We start from the raw sequence: 25,911 nt of genomic DNA, 5'->3' as shown, positions 1-25,911 counted from the left end.
AAAAATTAAAGCTATTCCACAAGTTGTTGACAGGTGGACTAGTCACTGTTCATAATACACCAAGAAATAGCAGTTACCTGTCTAGTATTCTTATCTTTGACAGCCTGCATCTCATTATCTTTTTTCTTCATCGAAGTCTGGATTTCTATAACATCATTGTTTAATTTAGCTATCTAGAACAAATTAGGAAAAACTTTTAATGAAAAAAACAAACACGCTGTAAATTGTGACATGTAACATGACCCCAATTTTCCCAACCACAAAAAAAATCATGTTTTTGCAAACACTTAGCATAAAAGGTGACCCTGCCGCAACAAGTTATACTCACATTAATAGTTAGCCTCAATTTTTCACTCACAAATATAGGTTTCACTTATCAGTACATTATAACTGGACAAAAGGGAATCAAGCTGGAGTACAGGATGTCTAGAGAAGATGTGCACACTCTTTGCATTGGATGCCAATGACATTTCAAATAGCAACTACTCATACCCAGTGCACTTTTATACTTCACAAATAAGTCAACCCCATACTTGGAAGGATTTTTCAAGATTGCAAAAGTTGATGTCAACTGAATTACTAAAGTATATTATTCTGCATGTGTGATAGGTATGTATGTACCTGTGTTTCGAAAACACTGACAGCCTCAGTGTGGCTAGTCTTAGCTTCCAGCAAAAGATGCCTGGTTTCTTCCAGTTTCTCCTCCAGATAGGATTTCTGCAGAACACAATAGTTAGTGGCATAAAACAATCGTAAGAACAAAAAATTACAGCACAGGAACAGGCCCTTTGGCCCACCAAGCCTGCACCGACCATGCTACCTGACTGAACTAGCCACCACCCACCACCCCGCCCCCCCCAAACCAATCCTTCCAGGGACCACACCCTTTATTCCCATCCTATTCATGTATTTGTCAAGATGCCCCTTAAAAGTCACTAACCTGTCTGCTTCCACTACCTCCCCCACCATCATGATTTAAACTCCACTTTAATGGCTATTGAATATTATGTATAGAATAAAAGTATTTGAGGATTGAGGAAAAAAACTGCAGTGGTATTCAAAGAAATAATTTATTTCTACAGATAATCATGCAATAGAAAATCTGAAATGATTGAATCATGTATAGTGTGTGCAATTTAGGCACTTTTCATTGTGTTAATTATACCTCTTTTAGCAGCTCCTGTACATGTTCATCCTCTGAATAATTTCCTTCTAACTGTTTTTCAAGGGAAAATACTTTTGCCTGCAGGTGCTTTATAATTTTTCCCTTCTCCTCAGTCTCTGCAGATGTCTATTTCAGAGAAACAACATAAATACATTGAGAAGCCAAGCTGATTAGTGACAATTGTTGAAAATGCTAACTCGTTAGTATGCGAGAATTGCTCAGTGTTTTTACAAAGTAGAAAAATTGTGAATGTTGCAGAAATTTAACAGTTGGTCTCTGTACTCCTACAGAAGGAAAAAAAATCAGAAGGCTTAGAAAGCCAATTGCAATCCAGTAACCCTGGGTAGAAATTGTGAACTTGGAAGATTGTAAAATCCCCACACTGATTGATATGGAAAAACATATTATCAAATGTATAAAAAGTGTCTTTGTTAGAGCAATTTAACAGAAGGTTTCTGAGAATTCATATTATAGCTTCAGGACAAGAGACAGAATTACAGAATATACACAACTGCATGTGAATTACTTTTTCACAACCACAGGATAGCAAGAAAAACGCTACTTTCTAAGCTTTTTAAAAGCAGAACATCCATTAGAAATATTATGGGGCAATAGCCTGCTTGAATAACTGTGTATTCTGTGCTACCAGCCATCCAAGTCAAACTGATTAAGTACTTCATACAAGTAATTATGCATATATGTTAACAAATTACCAAGTTCTATCAGGCACCAAAACTTTAAAACTGACTTTGTTCATGAGAAAAAAAACGTAACAAGGCCTAGGATGTATTTTAAGATTCCAAGTATTTCACTTCTACGTGATCCCTTCTTCTTCTCTAACGAGTCGGATTTGATGATACTGAATACAGAAAAGTTTCAGCAACTTCTAATACAAAAAGGTGGTCGAAAACCAATAGAGGCCCCTTTGTGAGGTGTGCTGTGACTTTAAAAATATGTATTAATGCTCAGTAGCATGCCAAAACCTTGTCAGAATCCAACTAAAATAACTGGTGCACCACAAAGCAGATACCTCATTTCGCTCCTTTACTATCTTTCTCAAAATGTTAAAAGACTTTGTTTAAAAATTAGAGAGCAGATTGATGCTATTTTAATTGCAAGATAGGTTAATAATAACCTCTGCACAACATTTAGTTTCTAACTAAGGTGGCCTTATATTTCTCTGACATATCATTAGGGAATGGAATTACTGCATGGACTGAACTCTGAAAATTTAAACTTTAAAACAACAAGAAATGTTTTAGTTATAGTTACGAAAGGCAACAACTTTTTGTAGCTTTCAAACATGCAAAATGACAACTGTGCATCTATCCAAGGTTCTAGTAAGCAAGAACAGATGCTGAAACCCACAGCTGGAAACCAATTCCAAAATGAGTTCTGTTCAGACTAACAAAACATCGATAAGGTTGAACAAAGAAGCAGGTTGCTGGTGATTACTGAATCCTTTCACATTTGAAATGAAACACTAAATATTTGTACCTTATGTAAATCAGCTGAGAGTCTTTGAATCACATTCTGTAGTTCCTGTGCTCTGCTTTCTAACACAGTTACATTTTCTTCTGCACTTCTTTGGGTAGCCACCAATTTCTCCCTATGCATGAAGGAAAATTCAACAGGGTATAAATGTATAACAAAGAATCACAGGCAGAAAATATATATAAGTGACCAACACAGCGGCACAATGGGTTAGCACTGTTGCCTCACAGCGCCAGGGGCCCTGGTTCAATTCCCGGTTTGGGTCACTGTTTGTGTGGAGTTTGCACATTCTTCCTGTGTCTGAATGGGTTTCCTCTAGGTGCTCCATTTCCTCCCACAGTCCAAATATATGTGGGTTAGGTGATTGGCCATGCTAAATTGCCCCTTAGGTGTCAGGCGAACTATCTATGGTAAATGCATGGGGGTATGGGGATAGGGGCTAGGTGGGATTATGCATATTTGATGGGCCAAATGGCCTCCTTCTGCACTGTAGGATTCTATGATTCTAATTGTTAACTATCATTTAACAGTCTTTTCAGGCAATACAACAGTTATAAAATGCACTATTTCACACAAAATACATAAAAACCACAAGCATAAACATGTTACATAACTCTATTGCTGAACATCCACCTTGCCAACACTGAAGTTTAAATAAAATGTAGAGTACATAATCTAGACTGATACTTCAGTGCAGACTTGTCTGCACCTCAGGAGGTGCTACTTATTTTTAAAAAGGCTATGTAATGTAGACCCTTTCAAGCTACGAGGTTTATGTAGAAGATTCCACTGCACTAATTGAACAGCAGTGCTGGCATAGTCTCACAATCGTGACTAATATTTGTTTCTCCACTGACACTATCAAAAGCCAGTCATCTGTCTCAGTTGTTTTGGGGCCCTGCTGTATGCATTTAACTGGCTGCGAAGGACTTGGGTGCATCCTTTTGTAAAGAAAGGTACATAAATGCAACGTCTGTCCTTCTCTGCAGTATTTGCTGAATTTATTTTAAGAGCATACCATGTTACATATACTGTAACAAATACAATTGTTTTTGGATGGAAGCAGATCTCCTTTTGTCATAATTACATTCTTCCTAATTGTCATATCACCATAACTTGACTGACTGTAGAAATTGCCATTAACAATGTGTGCTAAGTCAATCCCTCATGCTATTTTAACGCAGGCATTTGATAGCAGCGGAAGTCATTCTGTAAATTAACATTTATCTTATTACTAAACATAAAGCCTAAATTTTGGTCTCAATAGTGAAACATGGAAAAAGACTGCATAAAACTGCTGTTACAAAGTTTTACAGTTTATATCAGAGGACTGCTACTGGCTTTGCTTTTATTTCTGGCATTATCTTGTGACTTTGGAGCCAGAACTAATGCACATCTTTGTCCAGTGAGAAAAATATTCTATGCAACATATAGATGATACAGACGTGCAAGTGGAGTACATGTTGATCAGGACTAAACGTAACATTACAGGAAACATGGTACAAATTTGCACAAGGGAGCAGATCGCAGAAATTTGAGCTTGGAATCATGGGCCTCGCAGCAGTTTGTATCCAATAATCTTAATTAAATGCAAGGTCCACTGACTTCAGTATCCAAGTTCTGTACCAGGGACATGAATTTGTAAAATAGATCCTTACAACGTATCCTCATTCATATCTTAACCACGCACACAAAAAAAAAGGTGTACTCAGTATGCTCCAGAAGACCCTATAGTACACTTTGGGTTCTATGGGCAATGCTCTACTAAATACCATTAAAGTTGTCACTCTGTTTGATCTGTCTTTTGCTGGAACTTTAGACTTTAAAAGAAGAATGTTTCGCTTGTCATGTGAAATGTCTGTTTCAGTCCAAGTTTCAGTGCGTGTCCCACTGGGGCAAGCTTGAAGGTTAGAACTAATCATTCAGAATCAACACAAAATTGTAAAGACCATAGGGAAGAAATGATTCAGAACACAACCACTGACATTTCCCCCCCCCCGCCAAGTGTGTCATACCTTTCTTTGTTGATGTCTGTATTTTGTGTCTGTAGCTGCTTCAGCATATTGTCTTGATTTAACAGTTTCTGGTTGGAGACCTTCAGCTCCTCTTTGGTTTGATCTAGCTCTGTTTTCCTTTCCTCAAGTTCCCTTTCAAAATTGGACAACATCTCTTCTTTCCTCAAGAGCTGCAAAACAGACAAAAGACTATGTTCTTATCGATTTGCTTTAGCTCAAAAATTAAGTTAAAATATTTTAGTTAAGTTCAAACATTCTTACTAACCAGGATACTAAATTATAGTCAAAAAGAAAGTTTGGGTTGGATAACGTGAAGGTGCTGCATCACCAAGAGGCAGGAAGCATGTCCAAATACATGGAAAGTAGCAGAGAGATCCCAAATAAAAGTGGGGTAAGCAGTAAAGAAAATTTAAATTCAAACAGTGTAGAAATATTTTTAAGTAATGTAATGATTGAATTGAAGTTTGGCTATTGCATATATAGTTTAAATTACTTCCCATTCAATCACATTCATTGATAATCTGGTTCATTACTGTGTAGGAGCAGATAGATTTATTTATAGCTCTATCATAGGAAGGAATGAAGCAGGTTTATTTGCATAATTCTTCATATGATGAGATCAGGTCTCATTTAGTTCATCAAGGGAAAAAAATCAGTCAGCTGAAACCAATTAGCTCATGGGGAGAGAAAGAAAACCCATGTCTTCCAGCGAGTGAATATGGTGTGAAAGGAACAGACCGCCTGTCTGCTCTCTCAGCTTCTGGAACATAAAACAATTTCTAACATGGAGGGTGGCACCCAAAAATGGAGCAATCCCCAAAGACTGCAAGCATTTATTTTAATGTACCTATCAAACCGCAAGTTTATTGGCCTGTAAAACCAATCATGTCAAATTTTGCTTCAGGTTCCACTTCCAACATAACAGTACTTTGTGAATAAAATATAATAGCATAAAAGGTATTGAAAAATGAATGTTTGAAAAATTAACTCATACTTTTTGTTTACCTAAACTAGATGCCTGTAGTTAAAGATGGCTAAATAAGCGTGATAAATTGCACACTTAAATCTTAAACCTGGACATGGATAACAAGATTGTTCCTTTCAAGAAGGAAAACAAGTTGTGGTTAAAAATAGCAGCATGCAGGGTTTAAACAAACCTCTAGGATGTATGGCTATTACACAACAGGCTGTGTAACTTGTGTGTGATTTAGACATATAATAAACCAAAGTTTTGGTGTATAAATACCATCTCTGTCTAGATATTGCATTATAACTTCAAATTCAATGATAATATTAATTATCGCATTAGCAATGAATTTAATTATTAGTTTGAGATGACGTGATCTCCTTACACTACAATGCAAAATACGTACTTCTAGTTTGCACGTTACTAAATATTGTTCATTCTGAACATGGATAATGCACTGCAACAGATACTGTGGCATTAAAAAGGTCACTCAAGTTCTCGTGGTAGCATCAAATAAGATTGTCCAAGTGTTTTATCTTTGGAGTAATATAATTATTTTGTCAGGAACACAAAGGGTATTTATTAACAAGGAAAAACTACAAAGTCCAGGAGCCCCCTTGCTATCCTGGGGCAGTCCATAGGCTGTCAAAGTCCCTGTATGTCTTCTACATGGCTTCTGCCTAAGAGGACTCAGCCCACTGGAGTGATTACCCACTCAATCCCAATTGGTCCCTCAAGACAGCTGATCCTTAAAAAGGGATAATCACCACAGTCCTCCCCTGTAACTCTTTTATACAATTTTCAATAATCAAGTTACTCAGTCCCTAATCTGAGTAAACAAGTGGATAATTATTTAGTTTTTAAGGGGTTTTTCTGCCTGTTGTAGAACTCGATAATTCTGTTGTCTGAGATGCTTCCATGGGAACAACATCAACAGGAACTGTAAATAACAAGTACCTCTTCTGGCACAAGCAGTTCATTACTACTTGCTTCCACAGAGACAACATGTCTCTAACAGGTCGATCAGGCACTTTGATGCTTTCAGGTTCAATAACATTTTTTCATGGCAAAACTGACTGCTGGAGCATCTCTCTACACAGCAAGTGCTTTAAATGTTTACAAATGATCCATCCCTCCATGTCTGCTCACGATAGCAGTTTGATCACAAAGACAATAATTCCAGGGATTTAAAGTTTCATATTATGTACTTAATATGGGTTTTTTTTTGTGTTGCAGAGGCTCTTTGATGAGATCTTGAGACTGTGTCACAGTATAAACACTTACGTTGGCAGGCTTTAACTATGTACAGTTCCAAATAGAGCTCTTCCACACAGCTTGCTGCTTTTCTATTCAAGTGACCAAATCAGCAATCTTGTTCTGGCACATAATTTCAACTTCTTTCTCCATCTGAATTGCTGATTCTGCCATCAATTTCAATGTCTTTTTTACTTGTTCAGTTAATTTCTCATTGTCAAGCTTCCTTTCTTTGAGCTTTCATCTTCCTGATTCAATTATTCACTAGACTTGTTCTTATTCTCTAATTGTTTATTCTTGATTGTCTCACTGAGTTCTCCTCCTTCTTAACTTCATTTTTTGCACCTTCTTAAGTAAGCTGTCAATCATTTCATCTTGCTGTTTTAATATTTTCCAAAGAACTTTAATTATTTTTGTTCATTCTTATTTATGTTTGAGCTTCTTTTGAAGAAGCAATTCTCTCATTGTCCCTCATTTGGTCATCTAGTATCTTTCATCACTGCCCCTCTTTCCAGGGTCTTCATTTCCTCCTCAGAGATAAGGCATTGCCTCTTCCCTGCAGTCTTATGCCTCCTCTGAGGTCTTTGTTGTTTATGAATCTTTTTTGAGAGTTGCCCTCTATCTGGGGTCTTCTCCAATTTTTCTGTCCATTGCCCTCTGTTTATTCTTGTGGTTGCTGCTTCAAATGCATGACGTCAGGTTTGCATGAAACTAAGAAAGTCAACTTTTTATTTCAACAGTTAGCAACAACCATGTTTTGAAGTTTAGGTATAAACCTGGAAAGTCCTCTTTTGGACCATTTTTTGAACTTTTTACTAACAGAAAGTTCTCAGTGGTTTTTACAGCATTTTGTCCTCTAGCCATTTGGGAAGTTAATTCTTTGCTTTCTTTGATGTGCCTGTTTTCTTTTGTCAATGTCACTGCAAGATCCAGCGCACTCAAGATCCAAGGGGCTGTTTTGAAATTCTTTAAAAATTATCTGCTAAACAGGCTGAAGATTTCTTTTTAAAACATTGGAACTGCAGTCTCTCAATGCAGGATACACTATATGGGGACTCTACCTGAATCAAGAGCTCGGAAATCTTAGCCTATTCACTTTCCTAAGCTATAACTCCTTGGTGCATTTGTTAATTTACTTTTCACTTAAAACACAGTTCTGTCTTCTCTTTACATTGTTAAGAAAAAGCAACTCTACTTTTTAAATAAACTTTTTTTAATATAAGGGTTATTTTCTCTTCATTTTTTCCATACATTTTTAAACTTCTGACTGAACCAACCAATTCAGGTTTGCTCTCAGTCTATCCTTCATGGTCTGGCAATCTCTCAACATCTCATGTCTCAGGCCACAAGTGTCATCCTCATAATCCATCCCATTCTTGTCATCAATGTAATGGCACACACTACAGACTTATCAAGAACTCAAAAGGTATTCATTAACAAGGAAAAACTGTCAGCCTCCCAGCTGCCCTGGAGCAGTCCACCAGCTGCCTCAGTTCCAACAAGACATCTAGGAGCCATGTAGAAGACGTCTGTCTAAAGTGGGACTCCATCCCCAAGGTGATTACCCACTCAAGTCTCCATTGGTCACTCTCTGCTGCTGTGTTGCCCTTAAAAGGGAAACACTATCCACATCTAGTTTAAATCCATATTATAATTAATTTACATAAACCTCAAGTTACTTACATTGATAATAATGGTAACAGAACTTGCCTGCCAGTGGCAGTTGAACTGTTAATCAGTTGCAAGCATGTGTTTGAATAGATGCAAATCACCAGGTGTAGGGCAGTTGATTCACCACTGGGAATATGGAAATAGTATAAAGAGCAGAGGGGCGCAACTACAGGAGTTGACCAATGAGGGAGCAGCAGGGCACAGCAGAGCACTCCCTACACACTGAGTATGTAGTGGGTAACTAGTTTTCTCTACTCTAAAACTACATTAAGGCAAGAGACTCAAAGCACTGAGGTGCATCTGCAAGGCTGAGTTACATTAATAGCACATTTTTAAGATGTGGTCACCCTGCAGCTTAAGGAAGTGCAGTCAGAGAGCAAATGGGTGATGACCAGTCAGAAGAAGGGAGGCAGGCAGACAGTTAGGAAGGCACCAGAGTGCATCTCACTCAAGAACCGTTTTTCTGTGTTGGAAAGTGGTGAGGGCAATGATTCCTCCCAGGAGTGCAGCCAGAGGCAAGTTCACAGCAGAGAATAGGTGGAAGAGCAACAATGATAGGAGACACAATTGTACAGAGTACTAACAGATGTTTCTGCAGCTGCAGAATTTGGCAGTGGGGTGGGATATGGTGTAGAGATGAAGCAGGAGGTAACGCCCAACCAAATATAAAAGAAACACTCGTCAGTCTGGTCAATATGGAAAGCTGAGAGATTATAGACAAGTTAAGGCATAAGGGAGTAGTACGGCAAGGTTGGATAGCATTTACTTTTATTACAAGGATTCTTGTGAATAAGGCAAATAGATGAGGGTGCTTCAACTTTCAACTTCTCCAACATTAACAGGGATAGCCAAAGTATGTCATTGAGACATATAAGATGATGAAAGGGATGGATAGGATAGAGGTGGAGAGGCTCTTCCCGCTCAGAAAGGACAGTAGGTCTAGAGGGCACAGCCTCAAGATAAAGGGGTGCGGTTTAGAACAGAGTTGAGGAGGAACTTCTTCACTCAAAAGGGTGGTGAATCTCTGGAATTCTCTGCCCGTTGAAGTGGTGGAGGCTGCCTCGCTAAATATTTTTAAGACGCGGGTTGATAGGTTTTTGATAGGCAAGGGGATTAAGGGTTATGGGGAGAGGGCGGGATTGTGGAACTGAGACACGACAGATCAGCCATGATCTTATTGAATGGCGGGGCAGGCTTGAGAAGCTAGATGGCCTACTCCTGCTCCTATTTCTTATGTTCTTATGTTCTTAGGGGGGGCAAAATACCTCCAGGAGAGATTTTATGCCAAGGGAATATAAAATGGTCAAACCCTAGGAAGTACAGACGATCCCTAGGAAGAGGGATCTTGGTGTGCATATCCAGAGATCTCTGAAGACAGTTGGACAGGTAGAAGTGGTGGTTAAGAAGGCAAATGGGATACTTGCCTTTATTAACTGAGGCATAGAATATATCCTAACTATCTGCCTGCCTCCCTTCTTCTGACTGGTAGTCACCCATTTCCTCTCTGACTGCACTTGCTTAAGCTGCAGGGTGACCACATCTTAAAAATGTGCTGTTAACATAACTCAGCCTTGCAGATGCACCTCAGTGCTTTGAGCCTTTTGCCTTAATGTAGTTTTAGAGTAAAGTTGGAAGGTTATGATGGAGCTATATAAAATGCTGGTTAGGCCACAGCTGGAGTACTGTATGCAGTTCTAGTCACCATACTATAGAAGAGAAATGATTGCATGAGGGAAGGTGCGCCTTGGCTGGCGTGTTTCAGATATCAAGAATCTGGATAGGCTGGGGTGGTTTTCCTTGAGGCAGAGAAGGCTGAGGGGGGATCTGATTAAAGTGTACAAAATTATGAAGGCAATAGATAGGAAGGAGCTTTTCTATATAGCAGAGGGACCAATAATCAGGGGGCATATTTAAAGTTAAGGGGCAGAAGGTTTATAGGAGATGTTCGGAAAAGACTTTTGTCTCTATGCCTGAAAGGATGGTAAAGGCAGGAACCTTCCAATATTTAGATGAGCACTCGAAATGTCATAACCAAGTGCTGGAAAATGAGATTTAAAAAGATAGGTGCTTGAGGGCTGGCATGGACTCTTTCCGTGCTGTAAAACTCTATGACTCTTACATCATGGAGTCATTGGTGGTTTAACCCGATTAGGGATTAAACCACCAATGTGGCAACAGCAGTAGGAATAGTTCTTTTCAAACCTCCAGACATACAGAATTCAAAAAGAACAGCCAGCAAAAAAGAAATTTAAGTGCAAACAAAACTCAGCTACTGGCTTGAGGGAGACTGATTGCCAGTGGGCCATGAATTGCAGTTTGGACATCCTTAACCTTGTCATAAACTGGAAGATTTATCATCTGAGAATTAAATTAACTAATTCTAAAAGATAGTCCAATTTCAAGTCTCGTTGGGGACAAAATATGCCCACTACAAACTATATAACATAAAGCAATGAAGTCCTCCAAATACTAAAACAACATAATAATGTTCATATTCTGTTTCTTTTACCATATGTTTGACTTTGGCAAGTTCCTGCTGTTGAAACCCATCCAATTCATCTTGCTCTTCTCGTTTCTGGAACAGATTCAAGCTGTGATCCTTCATTTGTTTCAGTTGATTCTCAAGCACTGCTTTCTCCTGAGAAATTTAATGAATGAAAAGCCTTTATGTAAACATGCATTTTTATACATACAATGATATCTTAAAAATCAATCCAATCAAGCAATTCTGAAACTTATTTTTCAGTCTCTCAATACGTCGTGGGATGCCTAGCTAACTTGTTTAAAAGCCTGCAACACGATTGAGAAATTCAAGTGATCGGATTTATAATATTTCCAAAAGAAAATCCGTGAAAATATTAAAAAGTATCTACATGCATGTGCGTCTGAATGTTTGCAATTCCATATGTAGCTATGGAAATACATATTGGAAATTTATGTTACCTGTAACTGCTTATTGCTCTCTGTGGAAATGCTGCAGTGCTGTCACTAAAGTACCCATTCCACAACAAATATACCTTCCCCAAAGCACAAAGAACCAACAGAAAAAGTTGTCCAACTGTGCTAACCCTAGCGAAATCAGATTATTAGATTACAGGAAAAGGTTTCTAAATTTGTCAAAAAAGTAGGTAAGCCTGAGATTTGGCAGTGCTTTCAGAATTCAGCAAAGGAGGACAAAGAAACTGATAAAAAGAGAAAATAGGGTACGAGGAGTAAACGAGAAGCATAAAAACGGACAGCAAATGCATTTATAATCGTGTAAAAAGGAAAAGGTTAGTGGAGACAAAGATGGGTCCATTACAGACAGTGGAGAACTTGCAACGGAGAGAAAGAAAATGGCAGAAAAACAAAGCAAATGCACTGTGCGTCTGTCTCAGAGGAAGAAACAAAAAAAAACTCCCAGAAGTACTAGAAAATCAAGGAACCAGTGAGAAGGAGAAACTGAAAGAAATAAATATTAGTGTAAAATTAGTACTGGAGAAATTAACAGGACAAAAGTTGCTAAATCCCCTCGTGCTGATAATCGGCAATCCACTGTGTTGAAGGAGGTGGCTGTTATGGATGATGGACATTTTCCAAAATTCTATACCTTGTGGAATTGCTCCTGAAACTTAACCCCAATACCTTAAAAAAAGGAGAGAGAATGGGCAGCATGGTGGCACAGTGGTTAGCATGGCAGCCTCAACACCAAGGACCCGAGTTTGATTCCCAGCTTGGATCACTGTCTGTGCAAAGTCTGCACATTCTCCCTGTGTCTGCGTGGGTTTCCTCCGGGTGCTCTAGTTTTCTCCCACAGTCCGAAAGATGTGCAGGTTAGATGGATTGGCCATGCTAAATTGTCCATTAGTGTCAGGGGGACTGGCAGGGTTACAGGGATAGGAGCTGGGTGGGATTGTGGTGCAGGTTTGATGGGCTGAGTGGCCTTCTTCTACACTTTAGCGATTGTATGATAAATTCTTTGAAAAACACAGGAACCAACTAGTCTTATTAGCCAGACATCAGTAATAACAAAAAAAAAAGCAAGAATCTATTGCAAAGGATGTGATAACTAAACACTTGGAAAAGAATTGGGCAAAGTCAACATGGACTTATAAAGGGAAATCACAGTTGACAAACTTGAGTTTTTTTGAGAATGTAACTAGAATAGATAAGGAGGAAAAACATGGATGTTGTGTATTGGGTTTTCAGACGGCATTTGATAAAGTCCCACACAAAAAGGTTATGCGCCTAAAATTGAGCTGATAAACTGGATGGAATCAGAATTAGATATGGACTGAAAACAGAGCAAGAATTAACAGGTCATCCTCAGGTTGGCAGGCTGTGGCTAAGGTACTGCAAGGATTGGTCCCCAGCTATTCACAATCTATAGCAATGATTTGGATGTGGGGACCAAATATAACATTTCCAAGTTTGCTGATGGCACAAAACCAAGTAGAAATGTGAATTGTGAGGAGGATGCAAAAAGGCTTCAAGGAGATTTAGACAGGCTAAGTAACTGGGCAAGAACATGGCAGGTGGAATATGTGAAAAAAATGTGAAGTAATGCACTTGGTTAGAGAAAACAAAAGTACAGAATAATGTTTTTCAATGGTCAGCGATTGAGAAGTATTCATGTTCAAAGGGACCAGTGCACGTCTTTTTCATGAATCACTGAAAGCTAACATGCAATACAGCAGGAAGTTAGGAAGGTTATTGATATTTTGGCCTTTATTGCAAGAGACTTTGAGTACAGGAGTAAAGGTTTCTTGCTGCAATTGTACAGAGCCTTGGTGAGACTGCACCTGGAGTACAGTATACAATTTTTGTCTCCTTACGCAAGAAAGGGTACACAGGTGGACAGGAACAAAAGCTCACCAGACTGATTCTCAGGATGGTTGGATTGAACAGATTGGACTTATCTGCATTCGACTTTAAAAGAATAGGAGGCATTCTCATTGAAACAAATCAAATTCTTGCAGGGTTCGACAGAGTAGATGCAAGAAGGATGTTTCCCCTGCCTGGAGGAGTCTAGAACCAGAGATACACAGTCTTAAAATAATAGGTAGCCCATTTAGGACTAAAATGAGGAGGGATTTCTTCACGTAGAGTGGTGAATCTTTGGAATTCTCTAACCCAGAGGGCTGTGGAGGCTCAGTCATTAAGTATGTTCAAGGCAGAGATCAATGGATTTCTAGAGAATAAAGGCATCAAAGGATTTGGGGATAGTATGTTAAAATGATGTTCAGATAGAAGATCTGCCACAATCTAAATCGAATAGTGGAGCAAGCATGAACGGGTGAATGGCCTACTCCCTACTTTCCTTACAGCAGGTGATTTCCGGCCCAGATTGTGTAATCAGAAAATCAAACCCTTAAATATCGCCATTCTTGTTTCTCTTTAACAACCAGTTCATCATTATTTAATTGAGCAATTCAAAATAAGCAACATCAAAAAGCTTAGGAAAATGCAATACCTTTTCAACAACAGAAATTTTCAGTATCCAATCCTAAAAATAAAAATGGCAATTATTTTTCTTTCCAAATTACAAATGCAAAAACTCAAAAAAAAAACAAATTTAAAATTAATACATATAAATTAATACAGGAATCTATAAGTTGCATTTTTCAATTGGTCCACGAGATACAATTTATTTCTTGGACAGCAATGATTATAGTGTATTATTGTTCTCAGGCCATGAGCTTGTAAGGTGTAGGCACTTTGGAAAAAAAAACTACTTTAGGACGTAGATCAAACAGTGTCACTCCTCTATGTTTCTTAATGCAAAGCTCAAATTGGCATACTGCAGTTTTAGCTGTAGAATGAGGATGAGAAATTATAGTGAGGCATTTTAAAATTTTTGTAGCTTAAGAAAACAGAACGTATTTTAAGGTTCCAAAAAAAAACTGTCAACTTTTATCTGCAAGGATTTCAAAAATGGTTACTGCAGCTTTCAAAATCATTCATCACACATGCCGCATTCCATGGCTACTTCAGTCCAAAATGTTTATTGTAGCATAACAAGGAATAGCGCCAACTTCATTCTGCAACCTGATATAGGTTACCTGATCCTTCTTTTCCAAGGCTAGTGCCATTCCTTCTGCCATTTTTGCTCTGTTGGCTTGATATGCTTCATTCTGTTCCTGAAGTTTCCTCATTGAGGCTGATTAAAATTTGAAATAAAAATATTGCATGTTACTAATCTGCAGTAGATGAAATTGCAAAGTATCTAATTATAATGTCCTTTTAATTGAATTAAAACAACACTTGACATTTATTAATACTTTCTATTGGTAAAGTTAATATACTTGAATTATTTTAGAGAAGTTATTTTACAAATGTTCTTCCATATTTTTCAACAACGGAATCACAATGTTATCCAAGTCTTTGACAGCACTAGTAGAAAACAATTACAAAAGATGTTGGCTTTAATTATATTTTTACATGTAATTAAAAAGAAAGGAATGGATTAGTGTAAAATAATTTGAATGAAACTGATCTGTCAATAAGAAACGATAAAAATACGTACAATCCTGATGTTTTTCTAAAGCAATCTCAAGCTTCTCTTTTGTCTTCTGCAAATTTCGCAGCTGCTCAGCATAATCTTGTATAAGGGGAGAGGGGACGCAGGCCAGGAGTTCAAAACAGGCAAAAAAAACAAAACACAGGAATAATCATGAGTGAAGGATGTAAATGATTTTCCTCAGCAGAAAATCATTGCTGTTAAGGAGAACGTGTGTTGATGACATCCCCTTAACATGTTAATGATAAAAAAAATTATTCTAGGACTAACAAACATAGCATATTAGGGAAAACAACGTTGGAATATATGCTGGTGCATGTGGAGATTAACACTGAATTGAAACTGAACATATTTTTGAATTATTGGAATAAACAATGACTATGATCCATCTGTAACCCTTTCATTTGACATAAATTAAACTTTCAAAAAACATTTAAATTTTACATGGATTTAACTTGGGCTCACTTACCATACCCTCAAGAGATTTCTTGGAGGTTTGAACAATTTAAAATGAACAAACATTATCTAACGAACTACTTTACTGAATCTATTAGAGAAACATTGAATTAAATAGTATTTGTAAAAAAACTTTAGTAAGGCAGAAGTGTGAAAACAAACCCATTTTTTAAATCTGTTAGCATTAAGCATTTGCGGCTTTACCATAATAATACAATGCCAAGCTTAGTTACTGGATTCAATATACTCTGCACTAAAACAAAACCTGATATTTATCAAAGATTACAGTTAATTAGTAGACTTGGATTTAAATACATCAAACCCAATTATTTAAGCTGTCTGACTGATTAGGATCTTTCACATAATTCAGTAACTCAACATGCCACTAGCAGAGCTTTTACACATATAGAGATGAGGTTAAGAAGTCACCAGAGGATTATAAAATAATGACAGGCTGCTTGCACTGATTGGTGAGGTAGTGACAATAGAGTACAAACTTATGACCACAGAATGCATAAAAGGGGATGTTGCCAAAACATTCTAAACACAGAAGGCTGCAGTTATACTGGGACGACAATTTTAAATTTTGTGTCATGTGATTTGTTCTGAAATCTGCCTGACAGTAAACTTGGGTGATTTGATTGTTAGCAATCAAAGGAAAGCTTAGATTGTTTTAATTAGAAGATATTTATGCTTAGAGACAATGGCAGCAGTCGGAGTATACCATGAGTACATCCTGAGTCACCCAAAGTCCTAGAAAGGTGCTGTAAACGGCTTGTATATAGTTGTACCATAAATTGTCAATTTACTTCTCAGATGAAAAGGAGTTGGAGTCAGAGAAAGCTAATTAGTATTCCTACCTAGATAAAAGATCATCTTGACTCACGCTGCCATGGGGAAAGAGGTTACCATTTTTGAGATCAACTTACATACTTCTCTATAAAAACGTTGATATTGCAGACAGAGTTCTATTTAGTCAGCAGCAAGAAAAGGCTATTTAAATTTTGCGAGCTACCACAGCCAGGTGCACGAGGGTGACAAGCTCTAATTGAAGAGATGCATCCTGCAGCTTTCTACAGCTCTGGGAGATTTGTTCTGACATGGCGGGAAAAAAAGAATAAATCAGAACAGGTTTTATAGCTGGCGGTGAATACATGATTTTTCTGAAAAATGAAGCACTGGGAGGGGCAGCATGTGGCACAGCGGTTAGCACTACTGCCTCAGCACCAGGGACCTGAGTTTGATTCCTAGCTTGGGTCACTGTCTCTGTGGAGTTTGCACATTCTACCTGTGTCTGCGTGGGTTTCCTCTGGGTGCTCTGGCTTCCTCCCACAATCTGAAAGACATGCTGGTTATATGCATTGACACAAATAGGCACTGGAGTGTGGCAATGAGGGGAGTTTCACAGTAATGTCATTGCAATGTTAACGTATGCCTTATAACATTAATAAATGAACTTTTTCAAATTTATTACTTGGCAAAGCCAAGCAATATGGGAACCCTTTGAAAGCTGGGGGCAAAATGTGGTCAGCTGCTATAAGGACTTTAATAAATGTAAATAGGGAATGCTCCTCTCTGGAGTTTAAAGTATGAATTGTCTACAAAAAGAAAATAATCGTTTAGTCAATAGTGTTTTTAGTCATTCGTTGCACACAATGAAATCTTGTTGAGTCAGTCATTCTTTTATCTATTAACTGGAAGTTTGTATCCTTTCGTAAGTCACAGGTCTCTAAGGGGATCGCAACAATTGTTGAAATATGAAATTCTCTGCCATAATTGTTGCTGAAATTAGGAATTAGAAAAATACTCAAAAATAGGAATATTGAAGGGTGCAATGTTCCTATAAGGAGAGATGGAGTGAAACAAACACACAAGAAATGAAGGTTGATCTAATTAACGTTATGAAAGGTTATCGAGAGGCAAGTAATATTAACTTGTTTCCACTAATTGCCAAAATAATAACCAGGAGGGCGCAAATTTAAAATCAGAATTAAAAGGCAAGGATAGAAATAATTAGGTGATTAGAATGTGAACTTCTTTGCCAAAGAGCCCTTGAAAACTGAGTGCATTAATTCTTTTGAGAGAAAGGTATATAGCTATATCAAAGAGAGAAAGATTAAAAGGAGGTGGGCAATAAAAACAGTGGGGTTAAGCTGACGTTTTATACAGAACATTGAACATTACAGCGCAGAACAGGCCCTTCGGCCCACGATGTTGCGCCGACCAGTTAAAAAACAATGACCCTCTAACGTAAACCAATCCCTTTCCATCCATAAACCTATCCACGGATCTCTTAAACGCCCCCAAACTAGGCGCATTTATAACTGCAGCAGGCAAGGCATTCCAATCCCTCACCACCCTCTGGGTAAAGAACCTATCCCTGACATCCATCCTATAACTACCGCCCCTTGATTTAAAGCCATGCCCCCTCGTGCTAGCTTTCTCCATCTGAGGAAAAAGGCTATCACTGTCCACCCTATCTAAACCTCTAATCATCTTATATGTTTCAATAAGATCCCCTCTTAGCCGCCTTCTTTCTAACGAAAACAACCCCAAATCCCTCAGTCTCTCCTCATAGGACCTCCTCTCCATACCAGGCAACATCCTGGTAAACCTCCTCTACACCCTCTCCAAAGCCTCCACATCCTTCCTATAATGTGGGGACCAGAACTGCATACAATACTCCAAGTGCGGCCGCACCAGAGTTGTGTACAGTTGCAACATGACACTGCGACTCCTAAATTCAATCCCCCTACCAATAAACGCCAAGACACCGTATGCCTTCTTAACAACCTTATCTCCTTGATTCCCAACTTTCAGGGATCTATGTACACATACACCTAGATCCCTCTGTTCATCCACACTATTCAGAGTCCTCCCGTTAGCCCTATACGCGACACATCTGTTATTCCTGCCAAAGTGAATTACCTCACACTTCTCCGCATTAAACTCCATCCGCCACCTCTCGGCCCAGCTCTGCAACCTGTCCAAGTCTCCCTGCAAACTATGACACCCTTCCTCACTATCTACCACACCTCCGACTTTGGTGTCATCAGCAAATTTACTAATCCACCCAACTATACCCTCATCCAGATCATTAATAAAAATTACAAACAGCAGTGGCCCCAAAACAGATCCCTGAGGCACACCACTCGTAACTGAACTCCATGACGAATACTTACCATCAACCACCACCCTCTGTCTCCTATCTGCTAGCCAATTCCTGATCCAATTACCTAGATTACCCCCAATCCCATACATCTACATTTTCTGCAGAAGCCTTCCATGGTGAACCTTATCAAACGCCTTACTAAAATCCATATATACCACGTCAGCTGCCTTACCCCCATCCACCTCTTTGGTCATATGGAGTATATGGAGTAAAATATTGGCAAAATTGAACCAAATGATGTGTTCCTGGACTGGAATACTTAATGTTTTCTACAGAAAAAAAATTAGCTTCAAAAAGAAAATAAAACCTCTGGTTAACAAAAAAAAAATGACAGGAGAGGGAGATGATAGAAAAGCAATAAGAATACACTGCATTTAAGACTGAAAATCTGGGCATCAATTTTTTAAACGATAAGGGCCAGTGTTAAAGAATTAAAATGCTACATCATGCATATCATATCTAAAAAGGACAAAACTGCAATTAAGGCAGTCCTCTCAATGGCAAAACCCTCAAGCATGTTTGTTGCCACTCTCGTCAAGCAGATACAACTTTGCTGGCTTTGGCACATTCATGGATGGAAAATGGTTGCATACCCAACAATTTTGTGTATGGCAAAGTATCCAGAGACAGAATCAGTTCAAGAATATTTCCAGCTGAGTCATAAAAGGCCACGCTAGCCAATGACAGAGAAAAATGGCAATGGCATCTGTGGGCTGGCATGTAGCATCATGACGATCAATGGTAATATTGGCAACACTGAAAACAATAACCTACAATGATACCTGATAACCACTTCATACACGGCTCTAGTGTCAGAAACTCTCAATGATTGGCCTCTTCAGCAATCAAAGTGCACCATCTGAAACTATCACATCTCCAATGAATGTAATTTGTTGTTGAAGGGTATATAGAAACACTTCTAACCTACATACTGTGCAGTTTGAAACAACAGTTACTCTAAGTGTTTTTTATGTGCTCTGTACAATAGTAACATGCATAGAGATTTACCTCATAACCTACAGCAAATGTCTGTCAGCGGGTTTACAATTTTCTGTTAAGCACTTAAATGTTTTCTGCAGACTCCATGGAGCTCAAACCACCTTAGTCAACTAAGAAGTTCCCTTTTATCAAAACTACTATTGAACTGCTAGGTTGGACTGGTGGCACAAAAACAAAGAGGGATGACTCTTCGCAGCTTCCCTCAACTGAACTACCACCATCACTATCACCACCCCTGTGAGGAAGCATTTGATCTCTGCCAATCGTACACTACCATTTCCCCTCCAGCAACTTAAATGCTGAGTTCTTCACTAACACTGCGCCAAACATTGTCATCCCAAAAACTGAATAACTCCAATATCTTTTTAAATACTGATAAATGTAAAATATGTTCGACCAATGATGGGCACAAAACACGAATAAAAGATCAGCACAGAAGTTTATTTTAGCACTGGTACCAGTATTCCTAGCTCAATGAGTGGGCTAATATTGCAGCAATCTTCTTGTGGCAAGAAATACATTCTTCAAGACAATACTGATCCTCTTCGCATCACTTCATATCAGGTTCAGAAAATGAGTAAATACTGCCAGTCAGTAGCATTAGTGGTGGGAGATGGGGCAGTTAGACTCAAGGAAGAGGAACATTCAAAACTCTTTACACAAGCAAGAATTAAAGGCTGGAACACTCAAAGGAGTTCAATAATACTATGAAGCAGAAATCCAAGTCATCTTTCAGAATTGAGCATGAATTCAGATTACTGCCTCCAACTAGCTGTACAGTATTTGTAAACAAATTAGTCAAATAATTGAAGCATCTCATTTCTCCGCAAACCACAAATTGTGATGAAGCAGCTCAAACTGCATTTAAAAAAAATCATCACCTGAAATCCTAGCCCTATATTCCTTAGTGAATCCACATACCATTTCAACTTAATGGGAAAATCCAAGGGTAAATATATCCGCTAAAGAAAAAAGGAAATTATTTGGAAAGTCTATTTTATCACAGACACAAGGAAAAGTACTTCATCAACAGCATGAGGTGCCTTGTCAGTGACAAGAAGTTTCAATCCCCATGCAATATGTTGCTGTATTTCAGTACGTTCAGAAAAAACATTCCTACAATTTGATTGTTTTCTCCTCTTCAAACAGATGTTATGCCCACATGTCCATCCTTGGCCTACTACAATGCTCCAGTGAAGCCCATTGCAAGCTGGAAGAGCAGCATCTTATCTTTCAGTTAGGCAAATTGCAGCCTTTGGGACTCAACATTGAGTTTGGCAGATTTAGATTGCAATTCTTAAACCCCTTTTTTGAAATATCCCAAGCATGTACTGCCTCAACATGGATTCCCACACCAGGCCATCTGTCTATTATTATTAATGCTGCTACATTTTGTTGCACTCTCTCATCTACACTTCAAAATTTAACAAATTCTTCTCTCTTCAGTTTTGACAAAGGATTCAAAACATTAACTCTGTTCCCTCTCCTTACAGATGCAGTCAGGCCTGCTGATTTTTTCCAGCATCCTCTGTTCATACTAAGTTCTAATATCTAAAACTGCAGCACTGCACACATTCAGTGGATGCCGACAGTCCCTCATTCTCTCAGCAAATATTAATGGATGCCACATCAATGCAAAACGTATTAAAAATGGATCTGTATTTATGTGCATTAATAATACAGCACTTAAAGCTGAAGTTTCAAAATAGTGTATGAAAAGTTGATACTATCCTTTATTGGTTTGTCAATGGTTTTCCTAAACTCCAGTAATGCAAATAATCAGATCCCACAATGGAGATACATATAGTCCCCCAGAACAATCCAACAAATTTGCCACAAGCATTGAAATTAAGAGATTTAGGGGGCCACATGCAGAAATTGAATCTACATGCAGCCATTTAGCAATCAATTGCTGAAAAAGCTAGTGGAACATTTGTATTCTAGCCCTGTTGAGATAAAGACCAAGGGTACAGGTGCGTTACTTTTGTAGAGAGCTTCGAGACCCATCTGCCGTTCTCAGTTCTGAACACTGCTTTTAAAAAAAAAGCAAGATTGTTCAAGAGTGATGTCAGGAAGCATTTCTTCATACAAAGGGTAGTGGAAATCTAAAACTTGCATTGTCAAAAAGCTGTTGAGGCTGGGTTGACACTGAGACTGATATTTTATTATGCAAGGGTATTATGGAACCAATATTGGGAGGAATGAGTTAAGATTTTAATCAACCATGATCTAAATGAATAGTGTACCAGATTGTGAAGTTGTACAAATGAAGCAGTGGCACGATGAGAAAATTGGCCAAGTATTTGGTACAAAATAAGGAAAGCTGATCATGCTATTCCAAAATGCTAGACCCCTGTAAGACTTAATAAGACTGACCCCGCATAACTTAAGACATGAGTAAGACCAGAGAAGGTTAAGCTGTGCCTAACCTCGGTAAGACCTGATAAGGCTGACTTCACATGACCTAGAGCTGTATGAGTATGACTAGATAAGGTCAGGGATGAAGGAGTCATCGACCTTCCTCTGTTCTATCAAAGGACAAGATAAAAGGTATGACTGATGAGACAAAAAGTTCTAGGAGGTCTGCAGGTTGCACCATAATTTATGACATTGCTTATGATGCTATTACTAATCGAATTCCTGAATAAGCTCTGGTCATGCAAAGTGATAATGATTATGTATAAATACCAAGTTGATTATTTATGTAAGGGTGGACTTGAAGAATTAGCAAGTCGTAACGACGGATCTCTGAACTCAAATTTTTGCCAATACTGCATGTAGTGTTTTGTAAATAAAGACGTTATTTTGTTGGAACGAACTTTGTTGAGTCTATCACAGTCAAGAAGCAGGAAAATTTTCACTTCAACAAGATTTGAGGGGCTGAATGGTCTACTCCATTCCAATATTTTGTTTTAGGTGAAACTGGAGAAAATGGTGCAATCATAAAATTACATCTTCTTTATTTCTGCATGTTCACTGTGAGAATAGGTTCCAACCTTTGTGAAATTTACCACAGTGCTTAAACTCTCGCACTACAGTCAATTTTTCATTGCTGCAATGGGCTGACTGTTTCATGTTTTTCAGTCCTTACCAATCGCAGAAGAGAACCCACATCCAGATTAAACTCAGTTCAGAAGGAACTACTTAGTGATACAGCAACAACTCTTAACAGAGGAGATGTCAGGGGTAAGTTTCTCCACTCAGAAGGTGGTGAGTGAGTGAATTCGGTTGCCATCGGTGGTGGTAGAGGCGAACTCGTTGGGGTCTTTTAAGAGACTTCTGGATGAGTACATGGAATTGAGAGATATAGATAGGCCTGGTAGGTAGGGATATGATCGGCGCAATTTGTAGACCGAAGGGCCTGTTTGTGCTGTAGTGTTCTATGTTCTAACTCCAATCTCAACAATGCTCTCGCCTCCCACCTTGCAACCTCCGAAAACTTCAGTTCTAAGAAAATGCCTCAAATTCCACTTGCACATTAGCCCTGTATTTGCTGATTTATATTGTCTCCTGGTCTGGCGAAGCTTCAAGTTTAAAATTCCCAACCTTTGTTTTCAATGTCCTTCCATGGCTTCACCTTTCCCTAACTGTGTAATCGCCTCTAGCACCACAACATGGCACTCCTCCAGTTCACCCCACTTTAATTTTTCAGGCAATGGCGGCATTAGCCCTTTTCAGCATGAAGCAGAATTTCTATCCAAGAGGCTGAAGTGAAAGTAAACAGGTTAGGTGTAGAAAGTGGCCAAAGCATTCAGTACAAATAAGCAGAATACACAAGGTTTAACTATATTAACAGAAAGTTAGGTTTATCGTTTGAATTAAATATATTTTACATTCTCTCGAAAACAGAATAGTTTTCAGTTTTTATTTGCTAAGTGGATAACGGTCACATGATCCTGAATGCTAGCTTTTTTGAATGCCATGCTAACTGCTTTCTTATCTGTTGTGTCAGGTATGCAATTTACAGTAGAAAGTAAGCAAGGACAAAATGCCACCAAAAAAGATACACATTCAACAGGCCCAAAAGTCACACAAGTGAGGAAGTGAGGGAAACAGCAACAAATATGCTCTGTAGCATTCTGCTACAGAGGTTAATATTGCTCCAAATTGAGTCTTACAAAGTATTCTAGAAAAAGTAAACAGACAGAGCTGTCCTCCTTTCAGCAACAGACAGGTCAGCTGGATAGGCCAATGTAGGAGTTTCTATAAAGTTAGTTCAGGCTTTTATTCCACTATCAAAGTTTTATTCTAGAATATTGGTAGTTGCTTTAAGTATCAAAGTCATGCAAAGCGATGCATGAGGTTAAGTATCTAAGAGTGGAAGTGGGAGAATGGGCTTGCAATATGACCATACCGATAAGAAATTTAAGTCACTTTCACCTCTGGCAGGAGGTAGTCCATCTTATAGATCTGCTAGCCAATTGCAAACTGATAGCACTGACACTGGCAATGGCAGCAAGAACTTATGCTGTAGGTAGGCCAAGATGGTGGCATTCAACAGTCAGGTACATTTGAGACTTTTTAAAAAATTCATTCGTGGGACATGGGCATTGCTGGCTGGCCAACATTTATTGCCCATCCCTAGTTGCCCTTAAGGTGCTGGTGAGCTGCCTTCTTGAATCGCTGTAGTCCATGTTGACCCACAATGCCATTAGGGAGGAAATTCCAGGATTTTGACCCAGCGACTGCGAAGGAACGGCAATATATTTCCAAGTCAGGACGGTGAGTGGCTTGGAAGGGAACTCGCAGGTGGTGGTATTCCCAAGTATCTGCTGTCTTTGTCCTTCTAGATGGAAGTGGTCGTGGGTTTCGAAGGTGCTGTCTAAGGATCTTTGGTGAATTGCTGCAGTGCATCTTGCAGATAGTATGCATTGCTGCTTCTGAGTGTCCTGGTGGAGGAATTGAATATGTGGTGCCAATCAAGCTGGCTGCTTTATTCTGGATGGTGTCAAGCTTCTTGCGCGTTGTTGGAGCTGCACCCATCCAAGCAAGTGGAGCGTATTCTATCACATTCCTGACTTGTGCCTTGTAGATAAGATAGGCTTTGGGGAGTCAGGAGGTGAGTTACGCGCCACAGTTTTCCTAGCCTCTGACCTGCTCTTGTAGCCACTGTGTTAATGTGATGAGTCCAGTCGAGTTTCTGCTCAATGGTAATCCCAAGGATGTTGACAGTGGGGGATTCAATGATGGTAACACCACTGAATGTCAAGTGGCAGTGGTCAGAGTGTCTTATTGTGATGGTCATTGCCTGGCATTTATGTGGCACAAATGTTACCAGCCAGTTGTCAGCCCAAGCCTGGGTATTGTCCAGATCTTGCTGCATTTGAGCATGAGCTGCTTCAGTATCTGAGGAGTCACGAACAGTGTGCAATCATCGACAAACATCCTCACTTCTGACCTTATGACGGAGGGAAGGTCATTAATGAAGAAGCTGAAGATTGCTAGGCCAAGGACAGCACCCTGGGGGACTCCTGCAGAGATGTCCTGGAGCTGAAACCTTGCTGAGGCCAAGCTGACAAACCCCTGCGAGAACGACTGGGGGTGGGGTAAAGGTGGATGTTGTAAAGCAAAACTATTGGTAGGGGCCTCTGATTGACATGGAAGTGGACAAGGAGCACCCTCCTTCCCCCGCCACCCTCCTTTAACTGGCCATCAGCCCACAGGGTTTAATCAACCAGGCTGCATGTTGAGCCACCCTCTCCCGCTGTCCATTAAATTAGATGGCAAGATGAGACCCTTGGTTGGGCATTATTTAGATTTATTTTTCATAATTGTTTTTCACAAATTACCAAAGCACTATAAGCTGAAATCAGCGTTTGATGAATATTTACGAAATGTCTCTACAATATCTTGCAAGAAAGAGAAACAATTACATGCTTGGAAATAACATTCTACCTATCACATTGGAAAACATATTAGGCCTTCATTTAAAAATGCACCGACTACAACTATAGATACAGGACAGCACAATGTAGTGAAATATGCATTATTCCATGTGCATAACTGTGATTCTAATGGCCAAAGGTAGCAATATCACACCTGCAAGGAACAGATTATGCACATATTAGTAAAAAGAAAACTTGAAAATAGGCTTTGACCCTACCCAACATTATGAACAGAATAACAGAATATTGTACTGATACCTAATAGGACTCACTGTCATCAGACACTTAAATTTCAATGCAGAAACAAAATGCAATGGCGAATGCAACAGGCCAA

At 38.9% G+C, this 25,911-nt stretch overlaps 1 protein-coding gene across 3 annotated transcripts in view; it reads right to left on the bottom strand.

Annotated features, from left to right (window-relative positions):
• Positions 1-25,911, bottom strand: part of golga1 (golgin A1) — a 66,770-nt gene that overhangs the window by 27,982 nt on the left and 12,877 nt on the right. For all 3 annotated transcript variants that reach the window (XM_080212415.1, XM_080212416.1, XM_080212417.1), the window contains exons 4-12: positions 15,072-15,146; positions 14,608-14,705; positions 14,019-14,051; positions 11,076-11,204; positions 4,675-4,844; positions 2,663-2,774; positions 1,166-1,291; positions 622-717; positions 78-173 (exon numbers count right to left, since the gene is read on the bottom strand). In XM_080212415.1, coding sequence (XP_080068541.1) covers positions 78-173; positions 622-717; positions 1,166-1,291; positions 2,663-2,774; positions 4,675-4,844; positions 11,076-11,204; positions 14,019-14,051; positions 14,608-14,705; positions 15,072-15,146 — 935 coding nt within the window. The remainder of the gene's footprint in view (positions 1-77; positions 174-621; positions 718-1,165; positions 1,292-2,662; positions 2,775-4,674; positions 4,845-11,075; positions 11,205-14,018; positions 14,052-14,607; positions 14,706-15,071; positions 15,147-25,911) is intronic.

The sequence above is a fragment of the Carcharhinus amblyrhynchos genome, chromosome 25 (genome assembly GCF_965287045.1).
Source record: "Carcharhinus amblyrhynchos chromosome 25, sCarAmb.v2.hapA, whole genome shotgun sequence".
Classification (NCBI taxonomy): Eukaryota; Metazoa; Chordata; class Chondrichthyes; order Carcharhiniformes; family Carcharhinidae; genus Carcharhinus; species Carcharhinus amblyrhynchos.
The sequence above is the reverse complement of the archived record's forward strand: the minus strand, read 5'-3'. Positions and strand labels throughout refer to the sequence as shown.